The 25,413-nt window shown below is 37.7% G+C and overlaps 1 protein-coding gene across 11 annotated transcripts in view; it reads right to left on the reverse strand.

Moving 5' to 3' along the window:
• Window positions 1–25,413, reverse strand: part of KIF21A (kinesin family member 21A) — a 127,296-nt gene that overhangs the window by 50,100 nt on the left and 51,783 nt on the right. For 6 of the 11 annotated variants that reach the window (XM_060778400.2, XM_060778407.2, XM_060778406.2 and 3 more), the window contains exons 6-15: window positions 24,974–25,141; window positions 23,001–23,116; window positions 19,996–20,191; window positions 17,891–18,080; window positions 15,183–15,246; window positions 14,606–14,809; window positions 10,781–10,819; window positions 2,669–2,756; window positions 2,420–2,537; window positions 879–1,067 (exon numbers count right to left, since the gene is read on the reverse strand). In XM_060778400.2, coding sequence (XP_060634383.2) covers window positions 879–1,067; window positions 2,420–2,537; window positions 2,669–2,756; window positions 10,781–10,819; window positions 14,606–14,809; window positions 15,183–15,246; window positions 17,891–18,080; window positions 19,996–20,191; window positions 23,001–23,116; window positions 24,974–25,141 — 1,372 coding nt within the window. The remainder of the gene's footprint in view (window positions 1–878; window positions 1,068–2,419; window positions 2,538–2,668; window positions 2,757–10,780; window positions 10,820–14,605; window positions 14,810–15,182; window positions 15,247–17,890; window positions 18,081–19,995; window positions 20,192–23,000; window positions 23,117–24,973; window positions 25,142–25,413) is intronic. The other 5 variants (XM_060778404.2, XM_060778403.2, XM_060778409.2 and 2 more) reach the window with 1 other exon arrangement.

The raw sequence follows: 25,413 nt of genomic DNA on the forward strand, positions 1-25,413 counted from the left end.
CATTTGGGATCATGTTAACTAAATGTGGAGTTCGAAAAAAAATGCGCATCTTGCCACTTAATACCTAGGAAAATCAGCCTGCCTTGTTTAGCAAGACTTAGAAATGTTAATTTTACTTGAACTCTATCTTTTCAGTTTCAAAATACTTAGCCTTTAAAACTGTAACATAGACACCGGGAACTGGTAAGCCCTGGCCCTTGAGTGCTCTAACTGGAGGTCAGCTGTGACTAGCATTGCTGTGGAAAGAGAGAAACGTGCCAAGAGGAAGGCACATCAAGCCAACCCTGACCAGGACCACCTTCCACCTGGAAACCGATGCCCTCACTGTGGAAGAACATGCAGATCAAGAATAGAGCTCCACAGTTACCTACGTATCCACCACCAAGACACTACACTTGGAAGGCCATCTTACTCGGACAACAAGAGATCGTCTAAGTAAGTAAGTAAGTTAGTAACTTCTCTTTAAATTCTGATTCTAAAAAATCAATTTTTTATTATTCATTATCATTTAATGAATTTTTTATATCTAATTTATATGCCTATATACCCAGGTTGTATAAAAATATATTGGGCAAAAAGAAATCACAAGCATAAAAGTTTTTAAAAGTCCTGTCCTTGACAACCTAGTTCACCACTACAGAGGAGGAGGGAGTTACATCAGAATCAGTACAATTTACCCTAAAATGAAATAGACTGAGAAAAAATGACAGGCAAAAATATGTGTGCTTCATAATTGGGCAGATGTTTCGACCCAGAATTCCCAGTGCTACGTGTTATACTAACTGTCTTATTTTTATTAGAAGCTTTACCCCAGCAGATTGCTCTTAAAAACTCTCTGAGCTATTTACATTAAGGAATCACAATATTCTTCTTCTTACCCAGGTTTTGAAGCACTTGATCTCTTTCAAGCTGAGTGTCTCGAATTTTATGCTGTAACATTATGAGCTTCTCTTCATATTGTCTTTTCAAGGTCTGAAGTCTTCGTTGGCTATTTTCCAGTTCATCGATCAGCTTCTGCTTTATGGCAATTTCACATGTGATATTTGCTAAATCAGCTTGATAATGTGCTGTAATTTAAGGGAAGAAAAGTAAAAGGAATGGATACCAGTCTGTTTCCACAATTCAAAGTGCTGGTTCAGGTCCAGGCTATCTGTCTGACCGCATCCCCTTGTACAAACCTGCCTGGGCCCTGAGACTTACAGGGGAGGCTCTTCCCTCAGTCCCACCTCCATCTCAAGCACGATTGGTGGGAACAAGACATTGGGCCTTCTCTCTTGGTGGCTAAAACCTTTTTATTCAAACAGGATTTAAAAGAAGATAATTTTTAAGATCATGTTGGGAGCTGCTATGATTTTATATGCTTTTATGGATTTAACCTGAATTTTTTAATATTATTGATGTTTCATACTGTTTTAATATTTGTATATTTTAAGTTGTATTGTAATGCTTTTCATTGTGAACTGTTTTGAGTCTCCTTATAGAGAGAAAAAGCAGGATATAAACATCATAATAATAATAATAATTATTATTATTATTATTATTATTATTATTATTGCAGACTGTGATATGCATCCTATATAACCCTCCTCAATCCACAAGGGGAGGTGGATAAGGAATAAAATTATTATTATTATTATTATTATTATTATTATTATTATTATTATGTAAAAATACAAAAAATAAGAAAAGTCCCATATAACGTCAGAAACTGTAAAATAAATATTTTTTGAAAGTAACTATATACTGTATTCCCAATACAGCAATTTAGCATATGAGAACATCCAAAATTCAAAGTTTCATTTATGTTTAAAATAATCACTCCAAAGGCAGTTACACTAACACTTATTTCCAATATCATTTCATTCTAACTTCTATCCTTTAGCAGGAAAATCTGGTAGCATCCTTACCAATACCTGGTCTCCCTTGGCATCTACAATTGTATATTCTAGAATGGTTTCAGAGGTGATTACTAAGAACAACTTTCGATCTGGAATTTAATACTTCTAAATGTACCTGTCAATGTTATGTTGTATATCATATAGAATGGTAAAGTTTTAGAACAAAATGTACATTATTTCCAGGTATAAGTTAACATTTTTGCACTGGTAGTCTGAATAGCAACATTAAACAAAGTATTGTTTTGCAAACAGCCTATGAGAAACCACATCTAAGAAACATTAAATAGATGCTTAATTGTCATGTAATGGATTTTATATTGCTGTTTTATATTGTTGTTTTGATACTGTTGGCATTGAATTGTTGCCTGTGTTAGCCACCCTGAGTCCCCCCTCGGGGGTGAGAAGGGCAGGGTAGAAATGGTCTAAATAAATAATAATAAATAAATGCCCGCACCTCCAAACTACTTCCCTCAAAAATGCCAATGTAAAGATTGTGTACTTTTAAAAAATCATTTTGTTACCTTTCTCATCAGAATCAGAATCTGATTCATCTGAGCTTTCAACAACTTCCATGTCATCTTCATCTTCGTCTTCTTCATCCTCCTCATCTTCACGATCACTAACTTCCTGACATTCTTCCTGAAATAATAAAAAGAGAAAAGGAATTGTGCAATGTCCTCAACAAATGCCTTAATTTAATTGGAGGATATAATTCTAACTTTGTTCATAAACAAACATTTCCTATTTTTATACTGAACCATTATACTCACTGCTTCAAGTTCATGATTTTCTCTTTCAGAAACGCCTTTTTCATCCCTCTTCTCCTGTTCATTGTCAGTGTTCTCCTCTTTGACAGTGCTATGAGAACAAATGCAATAAGAACATAAACTATTAGAAAAGGATTCATTCTTACTCACCAAAACTAATAGTAAGCCTATAGAACTGGCCATAAGCTGGTACTTTGTTGAAAACAGAAAGTATTTGAGAACATCACAATATTAAATGTTTTGGCTACTTGTAAAATTGAAAGTTTCAAAATTCAAAGGAAACCATAAAGAGCCCAAGGTCTTTCCCCTGACCCAACATATAAACCTGCATTACAGAAGCAAGCAGGGCAACATGGTAGGAGAGTGAGCAAAAGGTGATTGTGTTGCATAGCTTTTCCAGAAACACAAACCTGAATGGTTCTAGAAAAGAGCTAAGTGAGTCTGTACATCATGCCAGAGCAGCTTAAAGTTAAGATGGGTGTAAAGATAAGCCAGAATCAAAAAGCCACCTTTGGACAAACTCATAATCGCCTGGTACATGAAATACTCGTAGTTATGTACCACCATCAGAGAAGGTTCTATAAGAAGCAGAAAAAAAGACAGAGGGAACTATGAACCTTAAATAAACCATGTTTATTTAAATTGTTATTTCTATAATTTTTGTTGAGTTTGTTTTTTTGACTTGTTATGTGTTTTTGACTTGTTATGTGATATGCAATGCGACTAGATCAATAGGTATCACCTCGTTGGGAAGGTAAAAGGGCACCCCATGAAGACATGCAGACATGCTGGCAAAAGGATCAGAGATGTCTACGGACAGTAGGCTCCTTTGGCATGGAAAATGGAACAGTAGCACTTCCCCATGGCCAGAGCTGAGCATCGCCTCCAGGCGTCGGAGATGAAACAAGGAAAGGCTCTTGTTACATCTAGGATAGACTACTGCAATGCACTCTATGCGGGGTTGCCTTTGAAGACTCCTTGGAAGCTTCAAACAGTCCAACGAGAGGCAGCCAGGTTAATAACCGAGGCGGCATACAGGGACCATACAACTCCCATTTTACGTCAGCTCCACTGGCTGCCAGTTTGCTACCGGGCACAATTCGAAGTGCTGGCTCTGGTCTATAAAGCCCTAAACAGCCCCGGCCCAAATTACCTGTCAGAACGCATCTCCCCCTATCTACCATCACAGAGATTAAGATCCTCTGGAGAGGCTGTGCTTTCCGTCCCACCATTGTAACAGGTGCGATTGGTGGGGACAAGAGACAGGGCCTTCTCGGTGATTGCTCCCCGGCTATGGAACTCCCTTCCTGGTGAGATCAGGTTGGCCCCCTCCCTCCTGTTCTTTAGAAGGATGGTGAAAACTTGGCTGTGGGACCAAGCTTTCGGGATAGGGTAATGAAGCGGCAATAGGAAAGATGACTGGGACAACTGGATTTGACACGGATGACTAGGATGGTTTTGAATGGTGTATTTTAATATTTTGATAGATGTTTTTTAATATTTATGTATGTGTATGTGAATTTGTGTCCCGGCATTGTATGTTTGCTGTATATATGCTGTATATATGCCCTGAGTCCCCTTCGGGGTGAGAAGGGCGTAATATAAATGTTTCAAATAAATAAATAAATAAATAAATAAATGATGTTATTATTGTTGGCACTGAAGGTTTGCCACTATGTTTTATTTTGCTGGAAGCTGCCCTGAGTCCCTAGGAGAGATGGGGTGTGCTATATATAAAGCATTTATTTATTTATTTACAGTTCTTATATTCCGCCCTTCTCACCCTGCAGGGGACTCAGGGCAGATTACAGTAAACATATATATGGCAAACATTCAATGCCAGTTTAACAAATAACGTTTAACAGACAAATACACCGAGGCTATTTAACTTTTCTTTTTTTTCTTTCTTTTTTTTTTTCTGGCCGCCAGGGGAGCTGCTGCTTTTCATCGTCCATCAACGACACCAATGAAGTTCTTCCGCATTCCACATTCCCCGGAGTCTTTTTTCTTTATGGCCTCATAAATTAGTTAAATTTAGCCTCCCACACAAGGTGGTGCCTTATTTTCCTACTTGACAGATGCAACTGTCTTTCGGGTTGCAAAGGTCGACAACGGGCTACACAATGGCTGGACACCCACTCCAGCCCGGGCTGGCTTCGAACTCATGACCTTTTGGTCAGAGTGATCTTAATACAGCTGACACTCAGCCAGCTGTGCCACAATCCCGGTGCATTATTATTATTATTATTATTATTATTATTATTATGTCACTTCCCCTCTACTTCCACTTTAGGGAAGAAAAACTGTGGGTTCCACAGAGAAAGAGCAAAACAAAATATTGAGGAAAGGAAGTTTAGCAGTTAAAGCAGCACATGCAATAAAAGCCTAAGTGTATTTAATCAATCTGACATTAAAGTGATTGGGCCCTATCTGATAGAGTCCAATCACTTTAAGATGTCTTGAATTACAACTAATGCATGGACTTATGAAGTTGGACCTGAGACCTTCACAAACAGGGATAACAGTTGGGTTGCATATGCACTAATTAGGGAAAATATTATTGTTATATTGGGATAGTTATTTTAAACACAGATTGAACTAATAATTCCTAGGTTTATTTTGGCTCATGCTAACGCTTTATGATGGACTGGACAAACACAAATGTAAAGTCACAAATACATTTCAGTCAGTCTGATCTATCTTAGATCAGTGAAAAGCACAGCGGCAGAAATGAAAAACAATAATTGTAGGTGTTCTGCAAACCAAATGTAGAAATAACAATGCTCAGACAAAATACAACATTGCTATGAGCCCGTTGAAAGAGAAACAATATTTACAACATTTAACAAGCTGCTGTATTCCCCAGGCAAAGGAAAAACCTAAAAAGTAGCACTGACTCACCAGCCAATCAATCTCAGAATAAGGACACTGACTAGGGTTCTTACAGCATGCACAAGGAAGCTCCTCCAAGCTATTTGTGGAAGACATATGGTGACAAGGCAGGTCATAACTCATAAGTATAGGTGAGAGAAACTCTGGGCAACCCACCACATCCAGGAGCAGATCCCACCGACAGTGCAGGCATGGCAGATCCCAGCATCCTCTCTCCCCTCTTATCAATTCAACCATGCAATATTATTGAGCTGATGTAGTGTAATGGTTTGAGTGTTGGACTAGGAGAGACTATAGTTTGCATAATGTTGCTGGAAGAAACATTAACAACCTTAGTTATGCAGATGATACCACTTTGATGGCCGAAACGAGGAGATGAGGAGCCTTCTAATCAATGTAAAAGAAGAAAGAGCAAAAGCTGGGTTGCAGTTAAACTTAAAAAAAAAATTCTGGCAACCGGACTGATTGATAACTGGCAAATAGAGGGAGGAAACTTGTATTTCTAGATGCAAAGATTACTGCAGACGCAGACTGCAGCCAGGAAATCAGAAGACATTTATTTCTTGGGAGGAGAGCAATGACCAATCTCGATAAAATAGTGAAGAGTACAGACATCACACTGGCAACAAAGATCCGCATATTTAAAGCAATGGTTTTCCACGCAGTAACCTACAGATGTGAGAGCTGGATCATAAGGAAGGCCAAGTGAAGGAAGAAAGACGCTTTTGAACTATGGTGTTGGAGGAAAATTCTGTGATTGCCTTGGACCACAAGAAGATCCAACCAGTCCAAACTTCAGGAAATAATGCCTGGGTGCTCATTGGATGGAAGGATATTAGAGGCAAAGATGAAGTACTTTGGCCACATAATGAGAAGACAGGAAAGTTTAGAGAAGATAATGATGCTGGGGAAAATGGAAGGAAAAAGAAAGAGGGGCCGACCAAGGGCAAGATGGATGGATGGCATCGTTGAAGTGACTGGATTGACCTTGAGGGAGCTGGGGGTGGTGACGGCCGACAGGAAGCTCTGGCGTGGACTGGTTCATGAGGTCACGAAGAGTCGGAACGAATAAACAACAACAATATAGTTTGCATTCCCACTCAGTCACAGAAGTTTGCCCAATGTACAAGACACACTAAGAGGAAGGCAATGGCAAAATCCTCTGAATGAATCTTGCAAAAAGCAATCCTTTGATAGGGTTGCCAAAAGTTGGTAACTAATAAGAACAACACAAAATGTTTTGGGGCAACTTCTTTGTGTTTCTCAGTGTCAAAGCCATTAAGACAATTTACTAGAACATGGTCAGAGAAACCATTAATACTGAATCTAAATAAATTAACAGATGACTGGTATAGTAAAATTAAAAGATATCTGGGCAGGGGGGAAGAAAGAATCCCACCGCTGCCACCAATATAGTAGAATTAAAGCGCCACAGCTTGGGCAGGGTGGTCAAACAATCCCACCACTGCCACCAAAGCAAGGGATGATAAAGTATTATAAATGACCGATGTTATTGGTAGTATTAGCCGCCACCACCTCAGCTTTATTGGTCTGAGGAACCAAAGATGTGAATGTGTTTTAGGTAAGGTGTGTTTGCCCTTGGTACTTCTACTGCTTCTTAACTGGCTGACTGGACTTTAAAAGTGCTTGACAGACTGAGGCTTACACCAGCTAAAAGTGAACTAGAAAAAGTTTATTGAGCTTTAAACAAACATCTACTCATAGAATGAGCGGTACAGAAGCGTAATTCAGATGTAGAGACTTAGATGGATTAAACAGTTAGTTCTACTGACCATAAAGCTTTTATTAACTGTGAGTTTCCTTAAACACACTGCTCTATCATTAGAAACAGTATCACTTGGAGAACAGACTCCTATCTGTCACTCCCACAGGGCAATAAGATATCTTAAACTTCTCCTAAGTTTAATAAGACAAAACTCTCTTTTACTGGTCCTCTAAACTCAGTAAAACCCTAGGCTTTGTCTCAACCTTATTCCCTAACCTAAAGGCTCACTTTTAAAAACTCTTCTTCCCTGTCAGAACTCTATCTAGCTTCCTCTCTTAAAATCCTATCCTTCTGTGTCTGATGTCAAGACACTTCTCTCCCTCTGTCAAGAGCTGACAGCTTATTTCCCTCTCTCCACCGACTCCTCCCCCAATTGCTATACCCAATCAGGAGTCGGCTTGACTCCTCCTCCTGCTGCTGCCTGTCTTTCCAGATGAAAACTACTGATATTCAGGCTTCGGCCTGGTCGCCTGAAAGGTAGATTTCACTACAACTGGTATCCCTATATTCCTCAGTCTCATGCCTTCCTGCTATCCTTCAACATTCTTCCATATACTGTACCCAGTGATCTTAGTCTGTTTCCTGATCAAGTTCAAAGACCTTATAATGGAGGTCCTCAATTAAGATATTTTCTGCAGTTCTTTGAATTTCAATTACTACATCTTGAAACACGAGTACTAAAACAGCAGTGGTCACTATTAGCCTTGAATTTATACTAAGTCACAGAAATGAAACATAATTCAATGTTTAATGCAATCAGCCCTCCAGATCCAGAGATTCTGCATCCACAGATTCAACCATCCACAATTTGAAATTATCCTTTCCACCTACCCACGCCAAATTCCAACGAGCAACATTTATCTCAACATTATCTATAATGGGACTTCATGGATTCTGGTATCCACAGGCAATCCTGAAACCAAGTTGATGCCAAAAGCCCATCTTACTCCACATGGCTTGTATAGCTCTCTTTATGGGTCAATTAAATCATGGAAACCTTCTCTTTCGCAGCCATGAAGACTCTTACTAAATACAAATCCAGTTAGTTGGCCAGTATATGATCATATATTTTATTATAAATTATCTGTTTTGAAAACAGCTATTCTGTCCAAAGAAAATCATCTAAATATATAAATCCAGCACTACAAAATGTCCATACAGTATAGCATTGAGCTAAACATGTCAATGATTGGGTGCCATTGTGTAATAGGCAATGCTGAACTACAATAAGCAATTTATAGTAAAGTAAAGATAAAGGTTTCTCCTTGGCATTAAGTCAAGTTGTGTCCAACTCTGGGTGGTGATATTCATCTCCATTTCTAAGCCGAAGAGCCAGCATTGTCCGTTGACGCCTCCAAAGTCATGTGGCCAGCATGACCACATGCCGTTACCTTCCCACCTGAGTGGTACCTATTGATCTACTCACATTTACATGTTTTTGAGCTGTTAGGTTGGCAGAAGTTGGGACTAACAGTGGGAGCTCACCCTGCTCCCTGGGTTCAAACCGCTGACTTTTCAGGCAGCAAGTTCAGCAGCTCAGCAGTTTAACCCACTGCGCCACCGGGGGCTCTGTCATTTATAGTACTTAATTGCAATGTGCAATGTTGCTGGATAGACAATTTAACTGCCAGCAAAGTATGCCTGTTGTGCTCAGACACTCCACCTCCTCTCTGCAATCAAGGGACACACAACAACATGAATACACTCAATACACTATGATGAATAACTCAAAACACACGTGTAGCACAACTTATGCATGTGTATCTCACTGAAATAATGCCATCGAATGTCTCCTTTTTCAATTAACTTCCTGATTGTTTTGTACAGTTCTATGTGCTCAATCACCAAAGTGACTATAATACAGCTTTTGGGACTTAGATTTGAGACATCTATCTCTGTGTTCAACTAAACCTTAATCATGTAATCACAATAGACTGATTCAGTGTACCCTCAATAATAGATGCTTACTTCCTGACATCACCAGCTTGTACAACACAGGCACCACTATCCAAAATGAGTCCTATTCAGAAACATACTGCCATCAACAGAACACTTAATCACACTGAAGCTGTAGGATTAAGCTTCATTACATGGATTTTTGCATGTGCTAATTCTGGTTGTATAATCTTTGCATCCACCAAATATAAAACATAAAAGCTATCCAGTGTTGTCCCTCTTTTTCTAAAAAGTAAACTGACAAGAGAGAAATTCTACTGAAAAGGAATGTATGCCAAAGCGGACAGCTATACATGTTGAATTTCTCCCTTCAATAAAATCACAAAAACACAAATTCCCTCCTCTACAAAAAACAGCAACCCAAAATTGATCCCTGTTTCATTAGGAATTATATCAGTTTACACTAAATAATGTTACTAATATACAATATAGCACCTGTATTTTATAGATGTTCTTTCTTGCAATTCTAGTATATCGCAAAACTAATATGTACAAATACACAGGGTGGATGTAAACAAGAAGGTAAGAATTAAAAGTGCTCACATCCAAGGATAGCCATACATCCTATGAGTATTCTGGAAGAGTATGGGGAATTTTTTTTTTCATGAATAGACTTTTGCCAGTGCTTTCTATATCTAATTCAATTCCTTTAGGTTATCATGTAGGAAACTTTGAACATACTTTAAAGTAGAACAGTTAAGGAGAGTTAAGCTCAAATTCATTCTCTGAATATAAACAGACCAAAAGACGGGCTAGTGAGAAAATGAAGTATTAATACAACAGATCTACTACTCATATGGTTGTCTGTAGGTTAAATTCTAAAATCAGTAATTAGTGTGGCTCTAAAAGCTACACAGGAAATCAAGACCCTTTTCCAACCAACAAATTATTACATGACCCCAGATATACGGGTATATAAAATAGGTATAAAATCAAATATTATTGACAATTAATCAGCATTTGCAAGGCTTGTCAAGCAGGCTGATTTTACTTTTTGTGGAGTACAGCATTTTCTGCAGGGTCCACTGTAAACACCGCATATTGTTACTAACAGATTTATGTAAACGAGTGGCTTTCAGAAACCCTTTACTGTTGCCAAATTTTCTGTGACCCCCAACTGAGCGAAAGAGAGTCCATTTAGAGTTGGGACCCACAATTCAAGAAGCAGTGGTCAACATTATTTGAACGGATACGGTTCATGCCTTAATCTCTTAATAATCATTCTAAAGTGGGATCTACTTTACACACATTCCCCTTTAAACTGCTCTGGTCATTTTCAATCCCAGATTTATATGGCAAGATTTTGTTTGGTGTAATGTGTTTCATCTTGATGGACATGTGTAACAACTGAGAGGAATTAGTCTTGGAAAAAAAATCTTGGGCTATATATATGTAGGATAGTTTGTTTTTACATGGGGACAGATTTTTGTTTGTTGTTGCTATAATGACAATTTAATTAAAAACCTGGGAAACATTCCAACCTTCTTTCTTCTTGACTGCTTTCCTCAAGTTTCTGCAGCCTTCAAAAGCACGAGGCACAGTATTGGAAGGCCAAGCCAATGAAGAATAAACCAGACAGTGAAAAGCAAGGGCAACAAGAAAGCAAAACAAAAAAAAAAAATGACATATGAGCTTGAGGATTTCAAATTCTTTTTTAAAAAGAGACACCATCAAAAGACACAAATATCAAAAAGAAAAGGAAAGGAAAACAATGCATTCTTCAGAGTTGGAAAGTCATTAGACAACAAAGAGATGCTACATACTGGGAAGATGTTCTATGCGGATCCCACTGAAATAAGTGGTAACTGTGAAGAAAACCTTCCCAATGCTTTTGTCTCTCCTACGGAGGAACAAATCTGTCAGTGCTGGTTTATTATTTTCCCAGTTAGTTTCATTTCATTGCTGAAGCAGTTAGTGAGCTTTGTTAGCATCTGCACAAAAATCTGTATTCTTTTAATATGCATTTTTGCAAGCAATTTTTCGAATATAAGATTGTCTTGGAATGTCATTTCTATTAATGTATATCCCATTTTCTTCTTGCCTGTGTATTTCGTATGCAATTTCAAATCAAAGAACCATCATAACATCTGGAGACAGTCTCTCCCACACTTCTAGTCTCCCTGGCCATCTACTTTCAAAATGAGGGATCCACATGGTGACCACTTTACTAGAATAATACTTTAGCTGGATTACTTCTCTGTAAATCCAGGGTTCTTTGAAAATAACACTAAACCATGGTCTGAAATAGAAGAACGAGCCTAGCTTCCACCCAAGCTTACAGACTCCAATCACTTCCCTTAACCCAGTCACAAATAGTATGGAAACTTCCATTTTTATTAACAACAGCTGGTCATGTCATCTGAAGCCAGACAAAATGCAGTCTATATAACTATGTATACGTCTACAGATTCTGGTCAAAAAATCCATCCAAAAACCATCTACAGGTTGATGTAAGTACTGTACTATAACATGTACCACAAAAGAAAACATCCTTTTCTCTGAGTAGAGTAATGAAAGGCAGGAGCTTCATTTATCTGAGGAGAACCTAAAAGAAGAATTGATCCCCTCTAGTCTCTCTGCCATTGTACCATCTCCAGCCCTTTAAAATATGAAGGCAGGAAAATGGTAGTGACAACCAGGGATGGCTGGCTCCCTGAGGTGGCATTAGTGCTTTCCGTCTCTGCAATGACCTTTGACTTATCGGTAGGTCATTTTTAAAATCCAGGATGTTGCCCTACAAACCTGCCTTCAATATATACGTAAGTATATATGATAACTTTAACTATAGTTAGTGAAAACAAGAATTTCAACATGATCAAAGGAAAATAAATACATTATAATTAATGGATGAGCCCATTTTTACTTCTTTTATTTTGTTGTGTCAGGAGCAACTTGAGAAACTGCAAGTAGCTTCTGGTATGAGAGAATTGGCCGTCTGCAAGGATGTTGCCCAGGGGACGCCCGGATGAATTGATGTTTTTATCATCCATATGGGAGGCTTCTCTCATGTCCTCGCATGAGGAGCTGGAGCTGATAGAGGGAGCTAATTTTTACTAATCTCACTTAAATCTAGCCAGAAGTTATGGTTCATATAAACCACCCTATCTCCTCCCCTCTAAAGCCTCATGCCATGATGAAACTAAGAAGGTATGGCTAGGTGATGTCCAAACTATTCCAAATTCTTTGAAAGAAGAGTGAAGAATACATGTGATAAAATAGATAGCGTAAAGAAGAATGGTTGTTACTTTCAAGAAATGTTACTTCTTCCTCCTAGAAGTAGTGCTTAGTTAAATTACAGTTTATATTATTTTTTAGGTTTAAGAATTTTAAGCAATATTAGGATGATGCACAGTACTTTTTATCCACAGTTGTAGAATACAAATTAATTTCTTGTGATACCTCTTACTTAAAAACCCACCATATCTACTCCTGTAAATTTTGAAGACAGGTTTGAGGATGAAAATTATTGATTTTGATCCGTGACTAAATTGGGGATTATCCTATGGAGAGAGGAAATTACCAACACTCATTCAAGGGGCAACTCGCTCTTACCATTTTCCCCCTCTCAGGCAATCAAAGGCCATGATACCACAGCAAAGGTGTTGGTTCTCCCTAGATGGACTACGTTCTTGCCTTTCACCGCTCTACACACAGAAAGGGATCATTCCCTTTTTCTAAGAGTTAAGATATCACAGTACTCACATTGACCCATGGATAACTTAATCCAGGTTTTGGAAGGTTTTTTTGACTAAAATTTCTAGATTTATACACAAGTATATAAAGGTTTTTTTATTTTGAAAAAATGTAAAAGTGTTAAAATTTTAACAAATATTTTTAAATGACCTTACACTTAAATATGAAAAGCTGAAGTATTTATATTTTTGTCATGACAAACAAACTGTAGAATCCAATACATACTGCTTGTTAGAAAGAAAAATAAACCTCTGTTATCAGAGCATTGAAAAGAATGTAGCATCCATGTCTTAATTTTTAATGAGATGCAGAGACAAATATGACGCTTATGACTGGTGGAATTATTTTAACATGACACTGAAACTAGGAACAAAAAGAGATAGAGAATTTAATGAAAAATGTAGTTGTCACAGGCAAAATGTGGTCGTCATAGGCAAAAATGCAAAATTAATGTGTAATAATTACATTTATCTTAGGGGTAGCTATTTTAGAAGTATATTGGGGAGCAAAAAAAAAACCCTCAGTGAATTGATATCACTATTTCTCAGCTCCTTTTTAATTTGATGCTTAACATTTCAGCATATTATCAACTTAACTGCAGAGTCTCTCTCTCTCACACACACACAGAGTCACACGTTACACTTCACACAAGAACGGTCAGTTTGGGGATGGAATTAAAATTACCCACCATCACCTCATATTCTGGTCTAAACTAACTGAGTTACTACATTTGAGAGAAATCTAACTTGACTGAAAGACTGTATAAACTAAGATGTGCTTACAAAGCAAATGAGTCAGTCCAAAAGAGCAGCAGGGAAACACTCAAAACTATTACTTTATACTAGTTATTACTTCAAAAAAGGAGTTTAAAGTGACAGGTAAGGTCAAACCTTTGTTTGGTTGGGCCTTTTCTTTTACATCCAACATGCCTATAACTCTATTTCCATGCACTTGGCTTTATATAAAAACAAAGAGAGACCAGGAGAAAGTCTGATCACTAAAATACTCAGGAAGACAAAGACAGCAAATATCACATAAGATACATGCTTGCTTTAGCCATATATGAATGAGCTTGAATTTGTAACAGATAAATTCTATACTTATTATTAAAAGGTGAAAATACAATAATCTTTGGTATCTGAGAGGAAAGCAAGGACTACAGTCCAAAAGAGAGGGCACTACATGCAACTTATGATCCTTGTTTTATTATTAACAGCACAAAATAAAATAATGTATGTTAAAGTTGGTACAGATTGCGGGGATTAGAAACTAAAGAAAACAAAAGGGAGATGTGTGCAGTGACAGAAAGACAGAAAAAGAAGGCAAGCACAAACTGAGTATGAAGAGAGCAAATAAGCAAATGTAAGAACCATTAAAGGAAATTGTCAGTTATTATTTTCCAAATAAGAACATGCACGTGAATCAGCACATTGCTGACTGACAGAATAATGGGCCACAAGGTGAACCACTTGATTAAGTATCTGCAGTATTTCTGCTACAGTAATACTGTACAAGCAAAGCACAGAAGACACCTAACATGTCTTTTTCACCCTATAACTAAACTTTTTTTTTAAAGGCATTTTTCTAGCAAAATGTGGAGTTTTAAATGGTACCTCTTTTTCTTCTTCTTTTCTTTTTTCTTCAGTTTTTCTAAGTCTTTTTTAGCTAGATCAAGAATTTCTATTGTTTCTTTATCAGAGGGAAGCATCGAAGCAGAAAATGCTGAAGGGCCACCAAAATATGTTGATCTTGTGGAAGCTCTCGACAAGTTGCGCCGAAGATTTTCATTTACAGCTTCACTTTCCAGTAATTTTGCCCTAAACACAAACATAAAAAAATGTTGGGGAGAAAGCAGAGAAGATATTATTTATTGGTTCGATGAATTCCCACTCTTGGCTACTTGTATGAAACATTCATGAGGAGGCTGGAGGATTTCATTGATCTTTTCTTTAAAAAAAAACCCAAACAAACAAACAAACTGTATCTAGCATTATGCCCAAGCCCAAACAAATGATTTAATGTTGACCACAGTTTTCTTGAAACAGATCAACTCCCAAATTGCCAAATTGAACTATAAAAAGGACACTGTCTTTAAATTACAGATATTGGTTTAACTATGTTTATATTTACATTTTGAAAAACTATATACTATACAAATGAGCCAAAATTATGACAGACAACAAATAATACCTGAGATCTTCAATTTCCTTGATGTAGTTATGGATCATGTTACTGATTTCTTCATTACCTTCCCCTTTAAAAAGAAGGAAATAAAATCAGGTCTAGTTATTACAGGTTATACAGAAGGTGCATGCAATTAATATTAAATAAAATATTTAAATAAATTAGTTTTAAAACTGATGTTTTCTGAGGGAATGTGGGGGGTGAGAAAGGAAAAGAGAGAAAGCATATGTACACAAACATCTACATGCATCCCATCACCCAGGGCTGACTGAAAGGTACCATAAGGATTGAGCCAAAGTGGTTGATACAGTAGTGGTTGTAAAACAATGCAGGAGATGTGTCATAAAAATCAGAATGGAAAATACACATCCAGACACTCTAGCAAAGGTTATGCACATTTTTTATTTATTTAATTTATAGTCTGCCATTCTCCAAAACAGCAGCTATGTAATATTTAATATCACAAAAGGGAACATTAAATGCCAAAACACAACAGAAGTTTGACAAATACGTTTTACTGGCTTACTGCAAATATAAACAAATGTTTGCAGGATGCATGGAAAAAAAGTTCTATCTTACCCAAATGCTTCACATAACCAGTGTTTCTCAAACTGTGCTCCTCCAGGTGTTTTGGACTTCAACTGCCAGAAATCCCAGCCAGTTTATCAGCAGTTAGGAATTGTGAGAGCTGAAGTCCAAAACTGAATAGGTTACGTCAGTGTCTGAGAAGCATTGACATAACCTATTCAGTTTTGATGTGTGGAGCGCCCTCCCATTTGTGAAATCAAAGGTAGAATTATCAGTCATTAAATGACCCACATAACTTGCCACTTAAAAAAAAATATGGGCACTGCCATGTTGAGATTTTGTACCTGAACTATTCTGTGTTTATCATAGGATGCTATTGCAATAGATGTGGATTTGTATTAATCCCGATTGATAAATGGTTAGTATTACTGATTCTAATTTTTAAGCAATGCTCAAATATTTATCTTGATTTCAGATTAGACTTGTGTAGTTCTCTTGGCTGAGATCATAATAGCAATGTATGTTCTTCTTTTCATCTTATAACTGCACAATTTGCTAGTGCCTACCAGCCTTGTCTAGAAAATTTAAGACTCTTATTCAGATAAACTGTGGAGTATTTGTATCTATATGACTGTACTTGGCCTATTCCATTTTGATTTGGTTCTATTTAATCACTAGTCAAAAGTAATGGCTAAAAGGATACATGAAACCTTATCATCATACTGCCTCTAAAACTTGTTTTCAAATCTGTTTCTTAAGACATAATCTGTTCTAAAAACAATGAAGCTCTGATTAAAAATGTATACAAATTGCGATTGTGTAAAATTAGGATTAAGGGTGAAAGTAAAGGTTTCCCATTACATTAAGTCTATTCATGTCCTACTCTGGGGGCTAGTGCTCATCTCAATTTCTAAGCCAAAGAGCCAGCATTGTCTGTAGGTCACGTGGCTGGCATAACTGTATGGAGCACTGTTACCTTCCCATTAAGGCAGTACCTCTTGAACTACTCACATTGGCACATTTTCGAACTGCTAGGTTGGCAGAAGCTAGTGAGAGCTGACCTCGCTTCCCAGATTAGAACCGCCAACCTTTCAGTCAGCAAGTTCAACAGCTCAGCGGTTTAACCTGCTGTGCAACCAGGGAGCCCTTAAAATTAGGATTATTTACTGCTATTCTCAAGTAACAAGCTTTTAAATAGGGGTCATGGAAATATTGCATTAGTCTCAGTTTTTCATTAAATGTATAAATTGACAATCAGTGTGCTCATTTTGGACAGCATTTATGCTGAACTACATGTAATGTATTCAAGAAATTAGAAATTGAGTAAATGAAGATTTTCAGAAGGAGCAAATAGATGTAGGAACCCAATCCTGAATCCTGAACTGTCAGAGTGACAGAACTGCAGGAGGCTTTGATATTTTGTCCCTGAGGGCCAAATCATTTATATGGATGTACACAGTTGTTTTCCTTCCAATGCAAGAAGAAGTTCTACATTCCACTGGCACTGGATTAAGAGGTACGCTAGGCAGTGATTCTCAACCTGTGGGTTCCCAGATGTTTTGGCCTTCAACTCCCAGAAATCCTAACAGCTGGTAAACTGGCTAGGATTTCTGGGAGTTGTAGGCCAAAACACCCGGGGACCCACAGGTTGAGAACCACTGTCCTAGTGGATACAGAAGCATCTCAATGGATCTCCTACTATTGATTCAAGGAATTTGCTTAAGAACTGCACAAAGTATGTTGGAACTTGGTTCCTCCTTCTTATATCTTCCTATATAGGTAAAGGTAAAGGTTTTCCCCTGACATGAAGTCCAGTCGTGTCCGATTCTGGGGTGTGGTGCTCATCTCCATTTCTAAGCCAAAGAGCTGGCGTTGTCCGTAGACACCTCCAAGGTCATGTGGCTGGCATGACTGCATTGAGCGCTGTTACCTTCCCGCCACAGCAGTACCTATTGATCTACTCACATTTGCATGTTTTCAAACTGCTAGGTTGGCAGAAGCTGGGGCTGACAGCAGAAGCTCACGCCGTTCCCCGGATTCGAACCTGTGACCTTTCGGTCAACAAGCTCAGCACTTTAACCCACTGCGCCACTGGGGGCTCCCTCTATATACTTATCTATATTCCAGACCAGTCCCTATAGATTTTAATTCACACAACCATTCTTTGAAAGAACAGAACACATTACCTGCTCTGGCAAGGACCTGATTGGCCTGATCGCTCACAAGTTGTGTGATTCGGGCTCTGAGTGCATCGATCGTCTCTTGCATGGCCTTTATCCTGACTCGCAGGTTGTTATTTTCTGTTTGTAGCATGGCATTTTCATGAAACATGTCATTAATACTTTCAACACCTTCTTCATCTATAATCCTTTTACCCTATGAGAAGATAAATAAAATTATTTTCTCACTTACTAAAGGCCAGTCCTAACAATTGTTAAAACTGAAATCTAGGAGGTTTGTCAATTTAGTATTTCACTGGGCTCAAAAAGGAAAATTACAATTGCACAGATGTACCATCATCATTCTTCACCTACCTGCAAAATGTTCTTATCGTATTACTAACAACTAAAATCTGAATTACAGCATTTATAACAAGAGACATGATCCCGAGACACACAGGCTAAACTGTACCTCTTCATAGCTCTTAAGAAACTTCTCAAGAATCTTCTCAAATATAGATGATGCAATGTAATTGATTTCAATTACATTGGAAATACCAAGCATAGGGATCCTGTGCACAAAACTAATGATGTTACAAGATTACTATTGAACTATAAAATGACATTCCATAATTTCACAGTCCCTTTCTTTATATTCATTTAATATTATGGGTGTGGTGGAAGAAGTAACCTAAAGTGAAACAGTGTATCTTGAGACAAACCTCTCCAGTATCAGAATCCCTTCGACACTGCCATATAAAATATAGATTATCTGCTCTGAACTGGTTGTTATGAAAACGTAGACTCATATAATCCAGTTCAAAGGAGATATAGTGGATTAACATTGTATTATCTGATGGGGGCAGATATTGTTCATTTGTACAAGTTGAGCGGAGGCTTCACTGAACTAGACAGACCTTTAGGTCTCTTTTCAACTCTATGATTCTCTGATATTCCATACCATGTTTGTAAGGTTTTCCAACTGACTCAACTTGTGAGATGCATTATCTGGAGTCCTTTAATCTCTGATGAAAAAGCATCTAACAAACATCAGCCTTGCTTCTACCAATGCATTGAATACAACCATGTGTACAATCATTCAGGTGCTATATAATTTATATAATTCAAACAGCATACAAAGGGATTAAATGCCACCTGTGCACCTAATTTCTTGTATCACTTTGATAACAATCTTGCAGAAATAACCAGCTATGCCTTCCTTTGTTGAATATGCAGAATTGCCTTTGAAACCTAAGTTAATAAAATAATCTTTTGAAGATGAAGGTCCTCTGGCAATCTTGAAGCTGCAGTCACCTCTAGACAAGACTATAGAATTAGCTAATTATGTAGCCTACTCCAAACAAAGCAGTTACTCACAAACTTTGATGCATGTTGGATTTTTAAAAACCATCTGAGAAACAAATACCATTTCTCTGCACAAATGATGACCTTGATGATGGTGGCTCAGAGCCTGAAAGAGTTACATCTCCCACAATTATTCAGCAAACATGGCCATTTACCATACTGGCTTGGAGATTCTGATACATGTTTTATTCAATGCTTGGATCAAGGCTCCTCAAACTAAGGCCCGGGGGCCGGATGCAGCCCTCCAAGGTCATTTACCCGGCCCTCGCTCAGGGTCAACCTAAGTCTGTAATGACTCAAAAGTACACAACAACAACAACAACAATCCTATCTCATCAGCCAAAAGCAGGCCCACACTTCCCATTGAAATACTAATAAATTTATATTTGTTAAAATTGTTCTTTGTTTTAATTATTGTATTGTTTTTAAGTGGTTTGGCACTACAAATAAGATATGTGCAATATGCATAGGAATTCATTCATGTTTTTTTCAAATTATAATCCGGCTCTCCAATGGTTTGAGGGACTGTGACCTGGCCCTCTGTTTAAAAAGTTTGAGGACCCCTGGCTTATATCATAGGTCTTTCACATACAAGGCAATTAAATAAGTACATGAAAACTAGATTATCAAATGCAATATCAAACGTTAAATGAAGCTACTTGCAATAGCTTAAACAAGCACCATCATCAACAATGAAAACTCAAAAAAGCAAAGACTCATCCAAGTAGACAAATACAAAAATATATACAAACATTATTAAATTTTACCGTTTTGTACTCCATTAATTCCATCTGAAGTCGAGTGATCTCACTCCGCAGTGCATTAATTTGCTGGCTAGCTCTGTCCTGATTGACCATCACTTTGTTTTTGATATTTCGTGCTCGATTTGCATACTTTAGAGTGTTCAGTGTTTCCATGAAATCTCTGTCTGAAGGGCTTACGCATGCTATCATGACTGTTTGGCTGCAAAAGGAACCAACATAATTCAGTTTTATTACTCAAGGAAAACTCTCAAATCAAGTGAGAAAGGTACTATGTGCCATAATAAAGAGGGGGGAGGTAGACTCCAAAAGTTCATTAACATGTTTGAAATTACTGTGGGCCCCTGGTATCAGCTGTGGTTTGGTTCCAGGACCATCATCCAATTGATAATGAAATATTTGAATGAAGTAAAATGTCATCCCTTATAAAAACACCAAGGTTTGCTTTTTATAAGACTTTGTTTTGATTTTGGAATATTTTCAAACCATGGATGGTTGAATCCTTAGCTACAGAGGCAACTGACCATTTTTATTTATCTCTGAAATAATTTCAGATATTTTTTTAAAAATCCAAAACAAATTACCTCACCCACTGTTTCCATAAAATTATCTCTGAAAAAGCAAAAATACTGAATATACTGCTAAAATTGTAATAATCATAAACCATGGATTCTGATGGATTCTACCCAAGATGAGAACTGACCTCCTATATCTCTGTCCTCATAAAAGCTGCTGAGGGGCAGCTATAGCAGGCAACACAGGTATACAGAACTTTACCTAAACTTAGCCTTATTAAACTATGTAAATGTTAGCCATATCCCTGAGAACAGTGGTTCACAACCTTTAATTCTCCTTTAGTTCTCCAGAAATCCCAGCCATCTTAATAGCTGTTAGGAATTGTGGGCACTGAAGTACAAAACACCTGGAGGACCAAAGGTTGAGAACCACTGCCTTAGAATGTCATCCAAGCACTAAAAGGAATGCATTTAGCAATAGGGATTGGTATTGCATATAACTGGAAATGCTGATAACTAAAACACTGCCCAAATTTAAGAGCAAATTATAAAGCATCCCAAAGAGAATCCATAATTTGATGTGCTACTTCGTGGAATTAATTCTCGTGACGTGCCCTTAGCATATTTCATTATTCCAGACCACATTTCCTCATTTCTCCCTGTTAGCTTTTCCCATATCATTTTTTTGCTTACAAAGCACTGCATTTTGTGTATAACACTTCACAATAGGTTTTGTGACTGTTCCTGAAATTCTCCACCTTCCTTTTAAACAAGACTATGTTAAGTGATGTCTGTTTACCTATCCATATTATTAAACAGCATGCATCAGTACTTACGTTACCTCACAAATATTTAAATTTGTAATACCTGGAATGGTAATCATTTATATTTCAAGCTTGCCTTTAATTTTATGTTTTATTTCTATAATAATCAAAAAGCTTGCACAATATAAAAATAATACATTCTGGATAGAAGAGCTGATGGCTGGCTCTTCTAAATTTAGGGCCCACTGTAATGTAACCCAACATAACATGGCTCTTATTCTACAGTTTTTGTCTAGTATCTGTAGCTTATTTCTCTGCAACTTCCACTGCCAAATTATAAAATGATCTTTGTAAGGCAGTGGGTCCCAACCTGTGGTCCATGGACCACCAGTGGTCCGCAAGAATGAAAGATGGTCCGCAGCCTCACTATCACTACACTGTTGCCTTGAAAGCATGCGGCAATGAGAGCGACTGGTGTCACAAAACTCTCTTACAGTGCTGAAGCAACAGGAATGTTGAGAGGAGAAGGGCTGACTACCCACAAAAGATTACTACTACCACATCAGCTCTAGATTATTAAATACGGTTTTCTGTGGGCGAGAAGATGGTGACTACTGGTTGCAGGCCCATAGCCAGGATTTTGATTTGGGGGGGGGGGCTGAGTTTGATTCAGGGGGGGGGGCTCAGGATCTACCCTAGCAAACCTTTTGTATTATTATCCCAATACCTCCATGCATATGGGATATATTGAGCATGGTGATCAGATCATGATATGAATAAACAGTTTAAATAATGTACCAGTAAGGCCTTCTCACGGACCACCCTGAGAATTTGGGGGGGGGGGGGCTGAAGCCCCTCAAGCCCCCCCCCCCCCCCCGGCTACTGGCCTGACTGGATGGCATATGTTCTGTAGCAGAAACTAGAGCTGATGTGTTTATCCAATGCAGTTTTCTGAATCAGCACTTCAAATAACCAAACCGAATCTAAAGTTGACCAAAAACTGATTCGTAATCCTTTTGCTTCTAATGTTGGAGAGTGATCCCTGGTCAAAGTGGTCCCTGATCAAAAAAAGGTTGGGAACCAGTGTAGTAAAGCAACAAATATCCCCCGTTGTTTCCTATACTCACTAAAACTATAGAGAATCAAGAATACAAAGCAGGCATATTTAGCATGAGGTTTCAACAGGAACACACCATTCATTTATGTTTCAGGTAAACCTTATACACATACTTTTAAGGTAATTTTATACAAAACATTTAATAATTTAAATAATGTTGTGAATGACACAATGTTTGTATTAAACTATCAGAAAAGAAAGCTGTTCCAATTTCAACCACTCCTGTGGACAATTTTCAATTTTATATTTCTGGATAATAAATATTCAACCGGTATTCATTCTTGCAGTTCGTTTACTTAAGTCTGTTTTCACCATCAGATTCTTTTATTTAATGGGTTTTTTAAAGAGTAAATTACAATCATTTATGTGGAATAAGAAACATCATTTCTCAAGTTATTCAGCATTCAGAAGTGAATTATGACACAATTATTTGTTTCTCCAATGAGATATTTAAAAACTAGCTATTTTAATCTAGCTATAGAAAAATCTATAGAAGTTTTAAATTTCTGTTATCTTAATATACCTTAATCTCAGCAATAGCAAATTAATGAAAGTTTTTTTTAATCATTCCTTTTTCAAACACAGTTTCATACAATGTTGAGTTCTTGCCCATACCTGTTTCCTCCAAGAGAGTCTTGCAATAGTCGAGTTAATTTTGAATCTCTGTATGGTACATGGGTAACCTTCTTACTCTTATCTCCCAGTGCACTTATTACATTTCCCAGTGCCAACTAGAGAATTTACAAAAAGAGATTTAAATTAAAAATCAAACAGGTATACGCAGGCACTGACAGAATCAGGAATGTTATTGTCAAGCATTTGATACATTAGACAGGGTGTGTGAGGCAATATGCTTAGAAGAATTGCACGATGTTTTTTTTTCCAATGCAGTACTTCTCATTGCCAAGAAGTCAAGTCATTGTTTCATTTCAGAAATGGCTTGCTTACTAGATGAGTCAGGAGACCATCAAATCTTCAACTGTGCACACTGTTCTCAGCTGCAAGTACATGACCCTAACAAGGCTGTCATACACATTTGTATTTTCCATATTAAGGTTTGATTTGTAAAAAAAAAAAAAAACCTCAGCTGCAAAACAACTTCATATTATATCATCATGGTTCTAATTCAATATACTGCATGCCAGTAAGTTTCAAATCGGCCTCTATTAAATACATGAAGAGTTAGTACCAGTAGGAAACTGCACACATTTAGAGGCATTATAATGGAGTGGATAGCTGAAAAAAATACAGTATTATGTAAAGCTTAAATATTTCATAAGATGAAAGTACAGTGCTTGCTGACAGGGATGTTAATCATCTTTGCTTTGCTATGTTAACTGGTATCTTCAGATGCAATATGAACAGCAATTAACTAGGCTTAGGGACTCAGTGGCAACCTGTAAGACTGTGTGAATTCTGTGTCTCTATCCCCATCCTTACAATATTCTTAAACATAGTTTAACTTCTTAATATGTAACCACAGTAAGTTCCTCACAGCTTGTGAATTTAGTCCAAATTTTGGATTTGAAACAGGAATTTGAAAATTCTTTGCCAATTTTAGTTAGAGAGCAAACTGCCATCTGCATAATCTAGCATCAACTGCTATAATCAGAATTGCAAATATATTGGTTTTTCCCTAAATATTTAGTAGTAGTGAATGTCCAAGAAAGATCTAAAATCTTTTGCTGGTCTTTCTATTGCAATCATTAATCAGCTTTACCACAAACTGTGGTGATGCTTTTGTGTATGTCCTATCATAGGGCGCAAAATACATCACACCAGGAGCTCATCTATACTGACCACTTAAATCACTTTCCAAGTGGCTCAACCCCCTGTGGCTAAATCCTGCATGGAACTGATCCACCTTAATGCAGACCTTTCCTGGGTTAAACAAAGTCGAAGGAAAGCTCAAATCCTTGGCTTAGAGCTGTCAAGACAGCTGAGCTGTTGCCTAATGAACTGACCACAGCTGTCTTGACTGCCATCCCACGTCCCTGGGCTCAGGATGCCAGATTGGACCCACATTAGCAGCTAATGCAGCAGGGCCAGGCCCGTGGCCAGAATTTTGATTTGGGGGAGGAGGCTGAGTCTGAGTGAAAGAGGGTCTACCCTAGTAAACCTTTTGTATTGTTACCCCAATACCTCCATGCATATGAGATATATTGAGTATGGTGATCAGATCATGATATGAATAAACATAACAGTTTAAATAATGCACCAGTAAGGCCTTCTTGTGGACCATCATGAGAATTTCGGGGGGAGGGGCTGAAGCCTCTCAAGCCCCCCCCCCCCCCCCGGCTACATGCCTGAGCAGGGCCCAATCATTCTAAAGCTCACTAGCTTCTTTATCAGACAAAGATACTAAAAAATCATATAGAAGAAGAAAAGTGATATAGTTAGGGTCATAGGCCCGAATCTTGTACAGGACGGTGATAGGGTATCAAGGGAAAGATGATGTAGATAGAGACTTCATCTCTTCTTGGCCATAAAGGACTGAGAACAAAGGCAGCAAAAGAAATGTAACTTTCTGCTTCAAAGAGCTTACTAATTAACTGGGTTAACTGGCAAGACAGAAGAAAAAAACCTACTAGTCCACAGTTGATAGATATGCCTTCTTTTGCTCTCTCTCCGGTGGCTCCTGTACGCTTTAACCGCTCAGACCCGGCCAGATCCACAAAATGAAACTTAGCCGTAAGTGTTTCAAATTCATTCAGCTCTGATGACTCTGATATTATTCTATTATCTGTCACGTTGTCCTGAAAAGAAAAAAGTAACATCTTTAAAACTACACAGTGGGAATGTTTTAAAAATAGTCCCGTGTATTGAGAAATGCAGTAAATAGACTCTGTAACATGCTAATTGCAGGTGATCACACATGAGACCATTATTTTGTAAAAGGTAATTCCCACATTTCTGCCTTATACATTATTTCTTAATGGCTTTTTTAACAGCTTTTTTTCTCCTTTGTTGGAAAGAAAGACCTTTCAGAGGAACTTGGACTGTTAGAAATATCTTTATTCGGATCAAA

Source organism: Anolis sagrei, chromosome 5, assembly GCF_037176765.1.
Source record: "Anolis sagrei isolate rAnoSag1 chromosome 5, rAnoSag1.mat, whole genome shotgun sequence".
NCBI classification, from domain to species: Eukaryota; Metazoa; Chordata; class Lepidosauria; order Squamata; family Dactyloidae; genus Anolis; species Anolis sagrei.